Source organism: Balaenoptera ricei, chromosome 9 (assembly GCF_028023285.1).
Source record: "Balaenoptera ricei isolate mBalRic1 chromosome 9, mBalRic1.hap2, whole genome shotgun sequence".
Taxonomy (NCBI): domain Eukaryota; kingdom Metazoa; phylum Chordata; class Mammalia; order Artiodactyla; family Balaenopteridae; genus Balaenoptera; species Balaenoptera ricei.
Genome location: NC_082647.1, coordinates 60,061,636 through 60,077,045, shown reverse-complemented (window position 1 = coordinate 60,077,045; position 15,410 = coordinate 60,061,636). Strand labels below are relative to the sequence as shown.

The 15,410-nt window shown below is 40.1% G+C and overlaps 1 protein-coding gene across 4 annotated transcripts in view; it reads right to left on the bottom strand.

Moving 5' to 3' along the window:
* The window catches only part of DYNC1I1 (dynein cytoplasmic 1 intermediate chain 1), a 342,609-nt gene that overhangs the window by 234,265 nt on the left and 92,934 nt on the right, over positions 1 to 15,410 (bottom strand). For all 4 annotated transcript variants that reach the window (XM_059933890.1, XM_059933891.1, XM_059933887.1 and 1 more), the window contains one exon: positions 15,163 to 15,278. In XM_059933890.1, coding sequence (XP_059789873.1) covers positions 15,163 to 15,278 — 116 coding nt within the window. The remainder of the gene's footprint in view (positions 1 to 15,162; positions 15,279 to 15,410) is intronic.

Here is a 15,410-nt window from a genome sequence, read left to right as displayed (position 1 = left end):
TGTCTTCTTGAAAATTAGCTTCTCTGCCTGTCTTCTGAGACTGCCTTTTCAATCTTCAGGTTGATTCCGTGATTTACATAATATCCTTCTACTCAAACTCTTTCCTGCTTAAGTTAACCATAGTTTTTAGTGTCTGAAACTATAAATTCTGGCGCACCTCCTCCCATGTCTTATTCTTTGACCTACTTCTCTTTCATTTCTTCCATCATCTGGCTCATAAGGCAAACAGTTGAGGCAACTCTATGACCTAAGCCAGGTCATCCATTCATTCCCACACCAAATATTAGGCACTATGCAGGCACTAGTGATACACAGAATCAATGTGTCTGTTACCAGGGATGAGGACCTATGAGAAGGGATGTCTTGGAGATCAAGGAAACTGGATATGTAAATGAACTTGGGAGAAGCAATCAGTGATCTATGATTACATATTAACTTGATATTAGGTCTATAATTTGGATATTAGTTCTTTTTTTAGTAAAACGTGCTTGGATCATCTACCTGCAATGTGTGAGCCTTGAAGTCAGACAAAAATCTCACAGCCCCTTTTGTGTTAATAAGAGCTTCCAGGTCCTTAAGCTTCAGTTAAGCTTCTTATTCATCTTCCTGCTCTGAAGAGGTTTTTAAAGATACCTTCCAGTTGTATGAAAAACTAAAGGGATGGAGTCATCGAAACAATATTAGAAGGACAATGTTTTTATTTTATGCAAAATCTTTTACTTCTCAATGCATGAGTTTACAAAGCACATTAACCCTTGATGGCCTAGAGATTGTGATATGTTGTTTAATTGATTCACTCATGTTTAAACAAAATTCTCAAACCGTATTCCTAAAATATGTTTGTTTTCTAGTACAGTACTGTAGCCAAGATATAATCCTATATTGAGCCTAAAGTTCACAGGATGCTCTAGGGCTAGTCTTCTCAATGGCCCTCCCCTCTCTATAGACCTGTAGATTACAGAGGTATAGTAAATAAGACAGTGCCCACCGGCACCAAGTCTTGCTCTGCATTTTACCTTTTTATTACATTTCTGGTTTCATTTTGAGTTGTCATTTAGCACCCTTTTGTTTTTTTATTGGAAGGAATATTTTGGCTAAAATGAGCTTATTTGACTGAGATTTGATTGTACCATCTCTGGCACTCTCACTAAGTACTTTTTAAAAATAAATTAACTTTTAGCATGAGGCTTCTCCTTTGGAATATCAAGACCAGCTACAGCCTAATCCAATATCTATTTTAGTGTCTAATATAAATCAAGAACTAAACCATGAACGCTCTCCTGACCAATAGCTGGAAAGGTGGTTGAGAGATAGGGAAAATAATTTTTTTTTAACTAGAAAATTTTGTCTATTTGATATAAATAATACCTAAAAAGTAATGTCTGAAATGTCTATGTTCCTTAGATAGCCCCCCACCCTTTTTTTTTTTTTTTTTTTTTGTCTTTCAAGAGTCTTGCCAAGATGATACGAGATTAACATTGTTAAAGAAAACTAATATCCCAGGAGAGGATCTCTCAATCCCTGATCTTGTTAACAATGGGCCTGGAGGCTCTACACTTTGTTCTGAGAGAGGATTAACACTTTAACCAAGTGTCAAAAGGGAAATAGCAGGCATGTTCTAAGGAAGCAAAATGTGGCAGATGTCACTATCTCTCTGGAATAGTGTCAGTTCTTATCTTAAAAACAGAAGCTAAAAATAAGATTAGGTGTGTCATCTTCACTAGGGAGTTTTAATTTGCATTCAGATGCCACCATGGATTGTCACAAAACACATGGTGGCTCTTTAAATAGTAAGTTCAGAGAAAGTGTGTTAAGGTCCAGGAAACTGAGATCCAGTTGGAGAGTCAAGGTTACGACACCATACCCTGTTTTCTCCCAAGTCATCTCCAGGTGTTTCAGGATTGGCTTCCACTGGGAAATTATATCTCTAAGAACTGTCTGATTTCAAACTTTAGGTTCCAAATAAATATTTCCACTTAGATCCTATGGTAGATGTCTTTATTGGGCAACTTTGTATCAAAGAATTATGTTCTTGGGACCACCAAGGTGTAGGAGGCCTTAGAATTCAACTATCTGCAGTTTAGAACTCAAATCTTAATTCTGATCTCTCATCACTTCATGCAGAAGGACAGGGGAGCGGCAGAAGTGTAGATAACTAACAAAGAGGTCATACCCGGTCTTTAGATGTCCTTTGGGCAGCATGAAGACAGGGCAGAAGGAGTGAATATTCTAGTCTCTAAACTACGGACCATGAAGGGAGAACCCAGAGGGGTTCTCACAACTGCCTCTAATATGACAGGATGAGGCTTATTGGAGGACTTATCCTGCTGGGGGTACAACTTGGATTCTGTCCAATCATCTAACACTTGCTTGGATATGGCTGATTTCACAAAAAGGAGGAGCATCTACGAAGTCATCATTTACCTAGAGGAGTTCTCTACACATCAGGGAGGTCTCCTCACCCAAGCCCCTCTGCCCAGCCATGGTAAAGTGGAGATCAGCCTGGCTTGTGGGTCTCAGCATCTGACCTGCATCATGATGGGTCATGGTAGACCTGAGTGTCCAATTCAGGAGCCACTAATCCCCTGCGGCTATTGAGCACTTGAGATGTGGCTAATGCAACCGAAAAACTGCATTTTAAAATTTAACTTTAATTAATTTAAGTTTAAACTTAAAAACAAATATTTGATCCAATTATTGAACAGCTTTCAAATATGTTTGGAACAACAGTGGTATATGAACTTACTTTTTCAATTGTAAATTTTAAGAAATCTTATTACAGTTCAAGTATTTCCAAGGAAAATTTAGTGTTTGAATTGGGATATGCTGTAAGTGTCAAATACAAACCAGATTTTGAAAATTTAATATAAAAAAAAGAATGTACTGTATCTTGTTGATAATTTTTATATTGATTATATGTTGGAATAATAATTGTTAAACATACTGGGTTAAATAAAACATTACTAAAATGAATAATGGCTCATTATGTTTTTATTGGGCAGTGCTGGACTAGTTTATCCTGGGAAACTATCTCTATATTTGCAGCATTTATATTGAATATATGCCAGAGAGGATGGGAAGCCAAGGTAGAAATTCCCCTCAAGCAGCCAAGAATTCCCCTCAACCTTCCTGCACACCTGTTCCAAACTCAAAGTACTTTATAAACAGTATCTCTGCACAGTACAAACTTTGTGACTGCTTTGCTCTTTCCTGGGCCAAGCCAGGTGGCCTCGGTGACTTTCTCCTTCAATTCTCATAACTGTGTCATGTTCACGGCAGTAACGCCTGCACCAGCCTGGGCACGGAAATACAGGCCTGGTGGAAACAGAAACATTGAACTCCCCTCCTTACACACTCTCGTGACTTTTCCTTAAAAACCCCATAAAACCAGTGCAGCCTTAATGCATGGATCATATTCCATCCTCCCCAGAATACAATGAGCATTTTCCCTTCTTTCTTATTTGTCTAGAATCATTTCATTCTTCATTTCTTCCACTGATATCTATTGAGCCCTTTCTTTGTGCCAGGCACTGTGTTGGGCATGGAGGTAAAGAACATACACCTTCTAAATGTCCATTGATGGAGGAATGGATAAAGAAGATGTGGTACATATATACAATGGAATATTACTCAGCCATAAAAAAGAACAAAATAATGCCATTTGCAGAGACATGGATGGACCTAGAGATTGTCATATTGAGTGAAGTAAGTCAGACAGAGAAAGACAAATATCATATGATATCGCTTATATGTGGAATCTGAAAAAAAAGGGTACAAATGAACTTATCTACAAAACAGATATAGAGTTACAGATGTAGAAAATAAACTTATGGCTAAAAATATTTTAAACATAAAAGTAAAACGGGGGGAGGGATAAATTGGAAGATTGGAATTGACATATACACACTACTGTATATAAAATAGATAACTAATAAAGACCTACTGTATAGCACAGGGAACTCTACTCAATATTCTGTATTGAGTAGAGAATGGCATACGTGGCAAAAGAATCTAAAAAATAGTGGATATATGTATATGTATAACAGATTCACCTTTGCTGTACACCTGAAACTAACACAACATTGTAAATCAGCTACACTCCAATAAAAGTTAAAAAAAACAAAACACACACACACCTTGCCCTCAAGGAGATCCAATCTAAAAGGAAGACATTTAAATAATAATTAAATATATTAAGTAAATTAAATAATAGCTTGATAAGGGGAAGATGGACTATGCCCATGGTACGAGGAGAGACGTCAACCATAAGTGGAATTACCAAGGAGCTGTCCCTTGGTTTTGGTCTGGAAGGAAGGCAAACAGGAGAGATGGCATTCCAGGCGGGAGACAGTAAGTACAAGCGTGTGGAGGCATGAGGCTGCATGGTGCCTTGGAAAATGCAAGTGGGTTGGTCTCTCTTGGATATAAGAAACAAGGCATAAGAGGGAGGTCAAGGGAGGGGGGTGGCCAACACGGGGCCACTAAGTTCGCATTTATAAGATATCACGAAGAGAAGAGGAAGATCAGAGAACTCTTCAAATGATCAACAGGTTAAGTAAGTTTCCTCCTCCTCCCTCCAGATTGGCTTACATTTTTCCAGCAAGTTAAGAAGTTCTCATTCTCCTAGGGGTCACTGCAGAACCTGGCGTTTCTAACATGTCTGGCCTCATCCTTGTCATTCGACAGCATCTGTTGGGAGCCTAGTATGGGCCCGTCACTTTCCCGCTATAATAAAGATGCAGAAGATTGGCTTCCTAATGAACCTCAGGACCTCACAGTCAGTCCAGCGAGATACTAATAACACAAAGCAGACGTAGTTTGGAAGGGAACCATTATTTTTTTCCTTTCTTATGACCTGGGAATAAGAAGCACGTGTTTAAAATGTTTTGGAGATAGAGATATCCTGCTCCCCAAATCACTGTTACCTATTCTCAGCCTTCTTTCTCTGCAACTAATGACCTAAGCAGAGAGGGAAGATCTAAACTTGTATTGAAAAACCAGTGTTTGTGCGGACCTCATTCCTAAATCTCAAGGGCTTAAATCATTCTCTGGACTGTTTCCCATACATAACAGGTCATTACGATCACAAATTAAGAGAATGTTCATTATAGTACATAGTGGAGAAGAGAAGCTTAAGCTTGGGCAAGTCCAAAGTACATTCCCTTCCATTTTCAAGAGTAAAATGAGAAGATGTCAAAAACCGAACGCATAAGAACTCCATTAGATGTAGAACAGATCAATGCTCTGAGATCAACAGTTTGAATATTGTTAAATTTTCCATAGTCGCATAATGACTTCAAAAATAGGGGACGAGGCAAGACGGCGGAAGAGTAAGACGCGGAGATCACCTTCCTTCCTTCTACAGATACAGTAGAAATACATCTACACGTGGAACTGCTCCTATAGAACACCCACTGAACGCTGGCAGAAGACGTCTGACCTCCCAAAAGGCAAGAAAATCCCCACGTACTTGGGTAGGGCAAAAGAAAAAAGAAATAACAGAGACAAAAGAATAGGGACGGAACTTTCACCAGTGGGAGGGAGCTGTGAAGGAGGAAAGGTTTCCACACACTAGGAAGCCCCTTCGTGGGCAGAGACTGCGGGTGGCAGAGGGGGAAGCTTCGGAGCCACGGAGGAGAGCGCAGCCACAGGGGTGCGGAGGGCAAAGCGGAGAGATTCCCGCACAGAGTATCGGTGCCGACCAGCACTCACCAGCCCGAGAGGCTTGTCTGCTCACCCGCCGGGGTGGGTGGGGACTGGGAGCTGAGGCTCCGGCTTCGGTGCTAGCCAGGAGGGAGTCCGGGAAAAAGTCTGCAGCTGCCGAAGAGGCAAGAGACTTTTTCTTGCCTCTTTGTTTCACGGCGCGCAAGGAGAGGGGATTCAGAGCGCCGCCTAAACGAACTCCAGAGGCGGGCGCGAGCCGCAGCTATCAGCACGGATCCCACAGCAACAGGGGCGCAGAGAGAAAAACGGAGAGATTCCCGCACGGAGGCTCGGCGCTGAGCAGCGCTCACCAGCCCAAGAGGCTTGTCTGCTCACCCGCTGGGGCGGGCAGGGGCTGGGAGCTGAGGCTCGGGCTTCGGTGCTAGCCAGGAGGGAGTCCAGGAAAAAGTCTGCAGCTGCCGAAGAAGCAAGAGACTTTTTCTTGCCTCTTTGTTTCGCGGCGCGCAAGGAGAGGGGATTCAGAGCGCCGCCTAAACGAACTCCAGAGGCGGGCGCGAGCCGCGGCTATCAGCGCGGACCCCAGAGACGGGCAGGAGACGCTAAGGCTGCTGCTGCCGCCACCAAGAAGCCTGTGTGCGAGCACGGGTCACTCTCCACACCACCCCTCCCGGGAGCCGGTGCAGCCCACCACTGCCGGGCTCCCGTGATCCGGGGACAACTTCCCCGGGAGTACGCACGGCGCGCCTCAGGCTGCTGCAACGTCACGCCAGCCTCTGCCGCCGCAGGCTCGCCCCGCATCCGTACCCCTCCCTCCCACTGTCCTGAGTGAGCCAGAGCCCCGGAAGCAGCTGCTCCTTTAACCCCGTTCTGTCTGGGCGGGGAACAGACGCCCTCAGGCGACCTACATGCAGAGGTGGGTCCAAATCCAAAGCTGAACCCTGGGAGCTGTGCGAACAAAGAAGAGAAAGGGAAATCTCTCCCAGCAGCATCAGAAGCAGTGGATTAAAGCTCCACAAACAACTTGATGTGCCTGCATCTGTTGAATACCTGAATAGACAACGAATCATCCCAAATTCAGGAGGTGGACTTTGGGAGCAGGATATATTAATTTTTCCCCTTTTCCTTTTTTTGTGAGTGTATATGTGTATGCTTCTGGGTGAGATTTTGTCTGTATAGCTTTGCTTTCACCATTAGTCCTAGGGTTAGGTCCGTCCGTTTTTTTGTTTTTCTTTTTTTTCTTTTTTTTTACTTAAAAAAAATTTTTTTCCTAATAAATGTTTTCTTAATAATTTTTTCCTTATTTCCTATTTTTAGAAATTAAAAAAAATTTTAATAAGTTTTTTCATATTTTTTATTTTTAAAAATTAAAAAAATTTTTTCTTAATAAATTTTTTCTTAACTTTTTTCTTATTTTTTATTATAAAAAATTAATAAATCTATTTTTAAAAACTAAAAAAAAATTTTTTTTCTTAATAAATTTATTCTTAATTATTTTTTCTTATTTTTTATTATAATAGTTTTATTTTATTTTATTTTATCCTCTTTTTTTCTTTCTTTCTACTTTTTTCTCCCTTTTATTCTGAGCCGTGTGGATGAAGGGCTCTTGGTGCTCCAGCCAGGCATCAGGGCTGTACCTCTGAGGTGGGAGAGCCAACTTCAGAACACTGGTCCACAAGAGACCTCCCAGCTCCACGTAATACCAAACGGCGAAAATCTCTCAGATATCTCCATCTCAACATCAAGACCCAGCTTCATTCAACGACCAGCAAGCTACAGTGCTGGACACCCTATGCCAAACAACTAGCAAGACAGGAACACAGCCCCATCCATTAGCAGAGAGGCTGCCTAAAATCATAATAAGGCCACAGACACCCCAAAACACACCACCAGACGTGGACGTGCCCACCAGAAAGACAAGATCCAACCTCATCCACCAGAACACAGGCACTAGTCCCCTCCACCAGGAAGCCTACACAACCCACTGAACGAACCTTAGCCACTGGGGACAGATACCAAAAACAACGGGAACTACGAACCTGCAGCCTGTGAAAAGGAGACCCCAAACACAGTAAGATAAGCAAAATGAGAAGACAAAAAAACACACAGCAGGTGAAGGAGCAGGGTCAAAACACACCAGACCTAACAAATGAAGAGGAAATAGGTAGTCTACCTGAAAAAGAATTCAGAATAATGATAGTAAGGATGATCCAAAATCTTGGAAATAGAATAGACAAAATGCAAGAAACATTTAATAAGGACGTAGAAGAACTAAAGAGGAACCAAGCAACGATGAAAAACACAATAAATGAAATTAAAAATACTCTAGACGGGATCAATAGCAGAATAACTGAGGCAGAAGAAAGGATAAGTGACCTGGAAGATAAAATGGTGGAAATAACTACTGCAGAGCAGAATAAAGAAAAAAGAATGAAAAGAACTGAGGACAGTCTCAGAGACCTCTGGGACAACATTAAACGCACCAACATTCGAATTATAGGGGTCCCAGAAGAAGAAGAGAAAAAGAAAGAGACTAAGAAAATATTTGAAGAGATTATAGTTGAAAACTTCCCTAATATGGGAAAGGAAATAGTTAATCAAGTCCTGGAAGCACAGAGAGTCCCATACAGGATAAACCCAAGGAGAAACACACCAAGACACATATTAATCAAACTATCAAAAATTAAATATAAAGAAAACATATTAAAAGCAGCAAGGGAAAAGCAACAAATAACACACAAGGGAATCCCCATAAGGTTAACATCTCATCTTTCAGCAGAAACTCTGCAAACCAGAAGGGAGTGGCAGGATATACTTAAAGTGATGAAGGAGAAAAACCTACAACCAAGATTACTCTACCCAGCAAGGATCTCATTCAGATTTGATGGAGAAATTAAAACCTTTACAGACAAGCAAAAGCTGAGAGAGTTCAGCACCACCAAACCAGCTTTACAACAAATGCTAAAGGAACTTCTCTAGGCAAGAAACACAAGAGAAGGAAAACACCTACAATAACAAACCCAAAACATTTAAGAAAATGGGAATAGAAACATACATATCAATAATTACCTTGAATGTAAATGGATTAAATGCTCCCACCAAAAGACACAGGCTGGCTGAATGGATACAAAAACAAGACCCATATATATGCTGTCTACAAGAGACCCACTTCAGACCTAGAGACACATACAGACTGAAAGTGAGGGGATGGAAAAAGATATTCCATGCAAATGGAAATCAAAAGAAAGCTGGAGTAGCAATTCTCATATCAGACAAAATAGACTTTAAAATAAAGACTATTACAAGAGACAAAGAAGGACAATACATAATGATCAAGGGATCAATCCAAGAAGAAGATATAACAATTGTAAATATTTATGCACCCAACATAGGAGCACCTCAATACGTAAGGCAAATACTAACAGCCATAAAAGGGGAAATCGACAGTAACACAATCATAGTAGGGGACTTTAACAGCCCACTTTCACCAATGGACAGATCATCCAAAATGAAAATAAATAAGGAAACACAAGCTTTAAATGATACATTAAACAAGATGGACTTAATTGATATTTATAGGACATTCCACCCAAAAACAACAGAATACACATTTTTCTCAAGTGCTCATGGAACATTCTCCAGGATAGATCATATCTTGGGTCACAAATCAAGCCTTGGTAAATTTAAGAAAATTGAAATCGTATCAAGTATCTTTTCGACCACAACGCTATGAGACTAGATATCAATTACAGGAAAAGATCTGTAAAAAATACAAACACATGGAGGCTACACAATACACTACTTAATAACGAAGTGATCACTGAAGAAATCAAAGGGGAAATCAAAAAATACCTAGAAACAAATGACAATGGAGACACGACGACCCAAAACCTATGGGATGCAGCAAAAGCAGTGCTAATAGGGAAGTTTATAGCAATACAAGCCTACATCAAGAAACAGGAAACATCTCGAATAAACAACCTAACCTTGCACCTAAAGCAATTAGAGAAAGAAGAGCAAAAAAACCCCAAAGCTAGCAGAAGGAAAGAAATCATAAAGATCAGATCAGAAATAAATGAAAAAGAAATGAAGGAAACAATAGCAAAAATCAATGAAAGTAAAAGCTGGTTCTTCGAAAAGATAAACAAAATTGATAAACCATTAGCCAGACTCATCAAGAGAAAAAGGGAGAAGACACAAATCAATAGAATTAGAAATGAAAAAGGAGAAGTAACCCCTGACACTGCAGAAATACAAACGATCATGAGAGATTACTACAAGCAACTGTATGCCAAGAAAATGGACAACCTGGAAGAAATGGACAGATTCTTAGAAATGCACAACCTGCTGAGACTGAACCAGGAAGAAATAGAAAATATGAACAGACCAATCACAAGCACTGAAATCGAAACTGTGATTAAAAATCTTCCAAAAAACAAAAGCCCAGGACCAGATGGCTTCACAGGAGAATTCTATCAAACATTTAGAGAAGAGCTAACACCTATCCTTCTCAAACTCTTCCAAAATATTGCAGAGGGAGGAACACTCCCAAACTCATTCTACGAGACCACCATCACCCTGATACCAAAACCAGACAAAGATGTCACAAAGAAAGAAAACTACAGGCCAATACTACTGATGAACATAGATGCAAAAATCCTCAACAAAATACTAGCAAACAGAATCCAACAGCACATTAAAAGGATTATACACCATGATCAAGTGGGGTTTATTCCAGGAATGCAAGGATTCTTCAATATACGCAAATCAATCAACGTGATACACCATATTAACAAATTGAAGGAGAAAAACCATATGATCATCTCAATAGATGCAGAGAAAGCTTTCGACAAAATTCAACACCCATTTATGATAAAAGCCCTGCAGAAAGTAGGCATAGAGGGAACTTTCCTCAACATAATAAAGGCCATATATGACAAACCCACAGCCAACATTGTCCTCAATGGTGAAAAACTGAAACCATTTCCACTAAGATCAGGAACAAGACAAGGTTGCCCACTCTCACCACTATTACTCAACATAGTTTTGGAAGTGTTAGCCACAGCAATCAGAGAAGAAAAAGAAATAAAAGGAATCCAAATCGGAAAAGAAGAAGTAAAGCTGTCACTGTTTGCAGATGACATGATACTATACATAGAGAATCCTAAAGATGCTACCAGAAAACTACTAGAGCTAATCAATGAATTTGGTAAAGTAGCAGGATACAAAATTAATGCCCAGAAATCTCTTGCATTCCTATACACTAATGATGAAAAATCTGAAAGTGAAATTAAGAAAACACTCCCGTTTACCATTGCAACAAAAAGAATAAAATATCTAGGAATAAACCTACCTAAGGAGACAAAAGACCTGTATGCAGAAAATTATAGGACACTGAGGAAAGAAATTAAAGATGATACAAATAGATGGAGAGATATACGATGTTCTTGGATTGGAAGAATCAACATTGTGAAAATGACTCTACTACCCAAAGCAATCTACAGATTCAATGCAATCCCTATCAAACTACCAATGGCATTTTTCACAGAACTAGAACAAAAAATTTCACAATTTGTATGGAGACACAAAAGACCCCGAATAGCCAAAGCAATCTTGAGAACGAAAAATGGAGCTGGGGGAATCAGGCTCCCTGACTTCAGACTATATTGCAAAGCTACAGTAATCAAGACAGTTTGGTACTGGCACAAAAACAGAAATATAGATCAATGGAACAGGATAGAAAGCCCAGAGATAAACCCACGCACATATGGTCACCTTATCTTTGATAAAGGAGGCAAGCATATACAGTGGAGAAAAGACAGCCTCTTCAATAAGTGGTGCTGGGAAAATTGGACAGGTACATGTAAAAGTATGAAATTAGAACACTCCCTGACACCATACACAAAAATAAACTCAAAATGGATTAAAGACCTAAGTGTAAGGCCAGACACTATCAAACTGTTAGAGGAAAACATAGGCAGAACACTCTATGACATAAATCACAGCAAGATCCTTTTTGACCCAGCCCCTAGAGAAATGGAAATAAAAACACAAATAAACAAATGGGACCTAATGAAACTTATAAGCTTTTGCACAGCAAAGGAAACCATAAACAAGACCAAAAGACAACCCTCAGAATGGGAGAAAATATTTGCAAATGAAGCAACTGACAAAGGATTAATCTCCAAGATTTACAAGCATCTCATGCAGCTCAATAATAAAAAAACAAACAACCCAATCCAAAAATGGGCAGAAGACCTAAATAGACATTTCTCCAAAGAAGATATACAGATGGCCAACAGACACATGAAAGAATGCTCAACATCATTAATCATTAGAGAAATGCAAATCAAAACTACAATGAGGTATCATCTCACACCGGTCAGAATGGCCATCATCAAAAAATCTACAAACAATAAATGCTGGAGAGGGTGTGGAGAAAAGGGAACACTCTTGCACTGTTGGTGGGAATGGAAATTGATACAGCCACTATGGAGAACAGGATGGAGGTTCCTTAAAAAACTAAAAATAGAACTACCATATGACCCAGCAATCCCACTACTGGGCATATACCCTGAGAAAACCATAATTCAAAAAGAGTCATGTACCAAAATGTTCATTGCAGCTCTATTTACAATAGCCAGAACATGGAAGCAACCTAAGTGTCCATCATCGGATGAATGGATAAAGAAGATGTGGCACATATATACAATGGAATATTACTCAGCCATAAAAAGAAATGAAATGGAGGTACTTGTAATGAGGTGGATGGAGTTAGAGTCTGCCATACAGAGTGAAGTAAGTCAGAAAGAGAAAAACAAATACAGTATGCTAACACATATATATGGAATCTAAGGAAAAAAAAAAAAAGGTCATGAAGAACCTAGTGGCAAGACGGGAATAAAGACACAGACCTACTAGAGAATGGACTTGAGGATATGGGGAGGGGGAGGGGTGAGATGTGACAGGGTGAGAGAGTGTCATGGACATATATACACTACCAAATGTAAAATAGATAGCTAGTGGGAAGCAGCCACATAGCACAGGGAGATCAGCTCGGTGATTTGTGACCACCTAGAGGGGTGGGATAGGGAGGGTGGGAGGGAGGGAGCTGCAAGAGGGAAGAGATATGGGAACATATGTATATGTATAACTGATTCACTTTGTTATAAAGCAGAAACTAACACACCATTGTAAAGCAATTATACTCCAATAAAGATGTTTAAAAAAAAAAAAATCAGCGTTCCTTCATACACCATGGGCAATAATGAGCTAAAACAGATCTTATACGCACCACAGCTTTACGTATTATCCATCCAAGAGCCTCATTGTGTCATGAAATTCAGTAGTTCATTGTTTCCTGACCCTGAACGGCTGCAGTCATCATGAAAACACTGCCATGGCCCAAGCTCCCAAATTGGAAGCCAATCCAAACCTGCCACGTGGTAGAGCCTCCCCACTTCACTCAGCAGGTGAAAGACAAGCATGGGGCACCCCCGTCAGCCAGGGGCTGGACGACACCGGGCAGCCAGAGGTCAAGGAATCATCTGTGGTGAGAGGATGATTTGCTGAACTCAAATCCAAAGTTCTTCCTGTCTAAACCCATCGGGGATTGCTTTACTGTCTAGAGATACGGTAGCTCACTTTGAGTTCAAATCTGTATTGTGGAATTTGAACCATCAAAACACCCATCACCATAAAAAAGCTCTGTGAGTCCTGTTAACAAAACAGAAAGAACTTCTGCCAAGAGCTGAGAAATAAATTCCTTCTCTCATGCTGCTTGGACCACAGCATAATGAGGGCTCCCAAGCTCTCTCTGCAGTAATAAAATGGAATGCCCAGGCTTCTCCTTTTGATGTGTTCCAGTTTAAAAGTTTAGAGTTGATGCCTTTTCATCCTTAATTTATCTTCCCTTGTAAATATTTCTGTACCATTTCCAATATCTAAAGTCTACACATTTCCAAAAAATAATTCACTCCTTCTCCTATTTCAGTTGTATAACTTTATGTTATGGGTCAAATTTGGGGCTAAATATACATACCTCAGGCTACAGCTCTGCAAATACCTCTGGCAGCAAATTAACTCAAACAAATGTTTTGGTTGGGTGACGAGGTTATTTTTAATGATCTTCCTGATCTGCCTAGAGGCCCAAGGATAGACTAGGTGAACTCCCAAAGGCTTTTCTAACTTTGTATTTTCTGCCACATTAATATACAGTTCTCAAGTTCACTGAAATAGTTGGTTTAAAATTTCACCACCAGAGGGTGCTACTTGTTTGCTTCTAAAATTCATTTCTTATCACGTGAAAAACAGAGGCCCTGCTACCAAAGAATCATCACCACGCCAGACAGCATTAACCAAGAAAGGTTTTCAGAAGGCCTGTAGGCAGCGCTCTACTTCAAGGAATCCGATTTCACTTGTGTTTTGATGTTATGTGTTTAAAACCAAAATTGAAAAGCTCTGTAACTTGCACAAACCAAAGTGCACTGATTTATATATGCTGTAAACCAAGCACGGAATGCGAATCATTTTTCATTTTCATGGCTTTTGTTCAGTATTTACTACACAACAACAATGAACCCAGAATGCTAACATCCTCTTCACCACACCAGACAATAAAATAACAAAGTAAAAAGAGAATTTGCTTAGCTATAAAAACAGTGCTATATTCTCTAACAATGCAACCTTCACTTATCCTATTTTAAGTGCACACATCTCCTGCTTCTGCTTTGGAGTAATTTTGCTTTGGTGTAATTTTTGACTTCTAGGAAGCATTTTGATTGATTAGCTTCAACTTCTCTTATTAGTGTATTTTCACATACATTTTCCACTTGATATTTTCGGGTATGCACGAAGGAGGCATGGAGTTAATTCCCATTCACCCACACGGAGATCGCATGGAAAGTCTTTTTAAATCGTGATAAGAAATTATAGCGTGTTGCCATCTGAATTGGCAAAGCAAGTCAGGGGTCAGCAAAGTTTTTCTGAAAAGCACCAGATTACAGTAAAGATTTCAGGCCATGTGAGTCATAAGTACTCAACCCTACCATGTAGCAAGAAAGCAGTCATATAGACATGCAGGACTGGATATGGCTGTATTCCAAAACACTTTAATTTGAGGAACAGGTGGTTGGCTACAGTTTCCTGACTCCTGCAAATGCTGACTCTTAATGTACACACTCTTCTTATCAATAAAATTCAGAGAAGTTTCTATTACATTATCCTTTGGTGATTTTCCCCCTCCTCACACAGTGTTGACAAACTGTGACCTCATTAAGTTATCCATTTTAAAGTTCATGGGTCCTTTGGAGGAATACCACTGGGTTTCCTCTCCAGCATTTCCAAAACCAGAGTCAAAGGAGACTTAAGCTTTTGGTGTGTCATTATAGTTGTGTCCTGTGAAGATGTCTTATGGTAAGATATGAAATCAACAAGAAGGATGTAACTCCCTGGCAATTTCTCCAGAGATCATATGGAAAGTGAACAAAAGACAGAGTTTACCTTCGGACTGATGTGTAGCCAGAGGAGTCTGGGTCTCCTTGGAGTAGGACACTACCTCCCTGGGCAGGAAATCCACTTGGGTAACCTTTGACACACCCAGCTTATGCAGTCTTCGTCTAGAAGTAACAAAGGACAAATGCTTAGAGAGGGAAGGCATTCCTTGCAGAAGATCTATCAGGAATAAAACAAACAAACCCCAAATAACCACAGCTTCTCAGTACAAGGGGCAGCGTCATGAAGTTGAACTG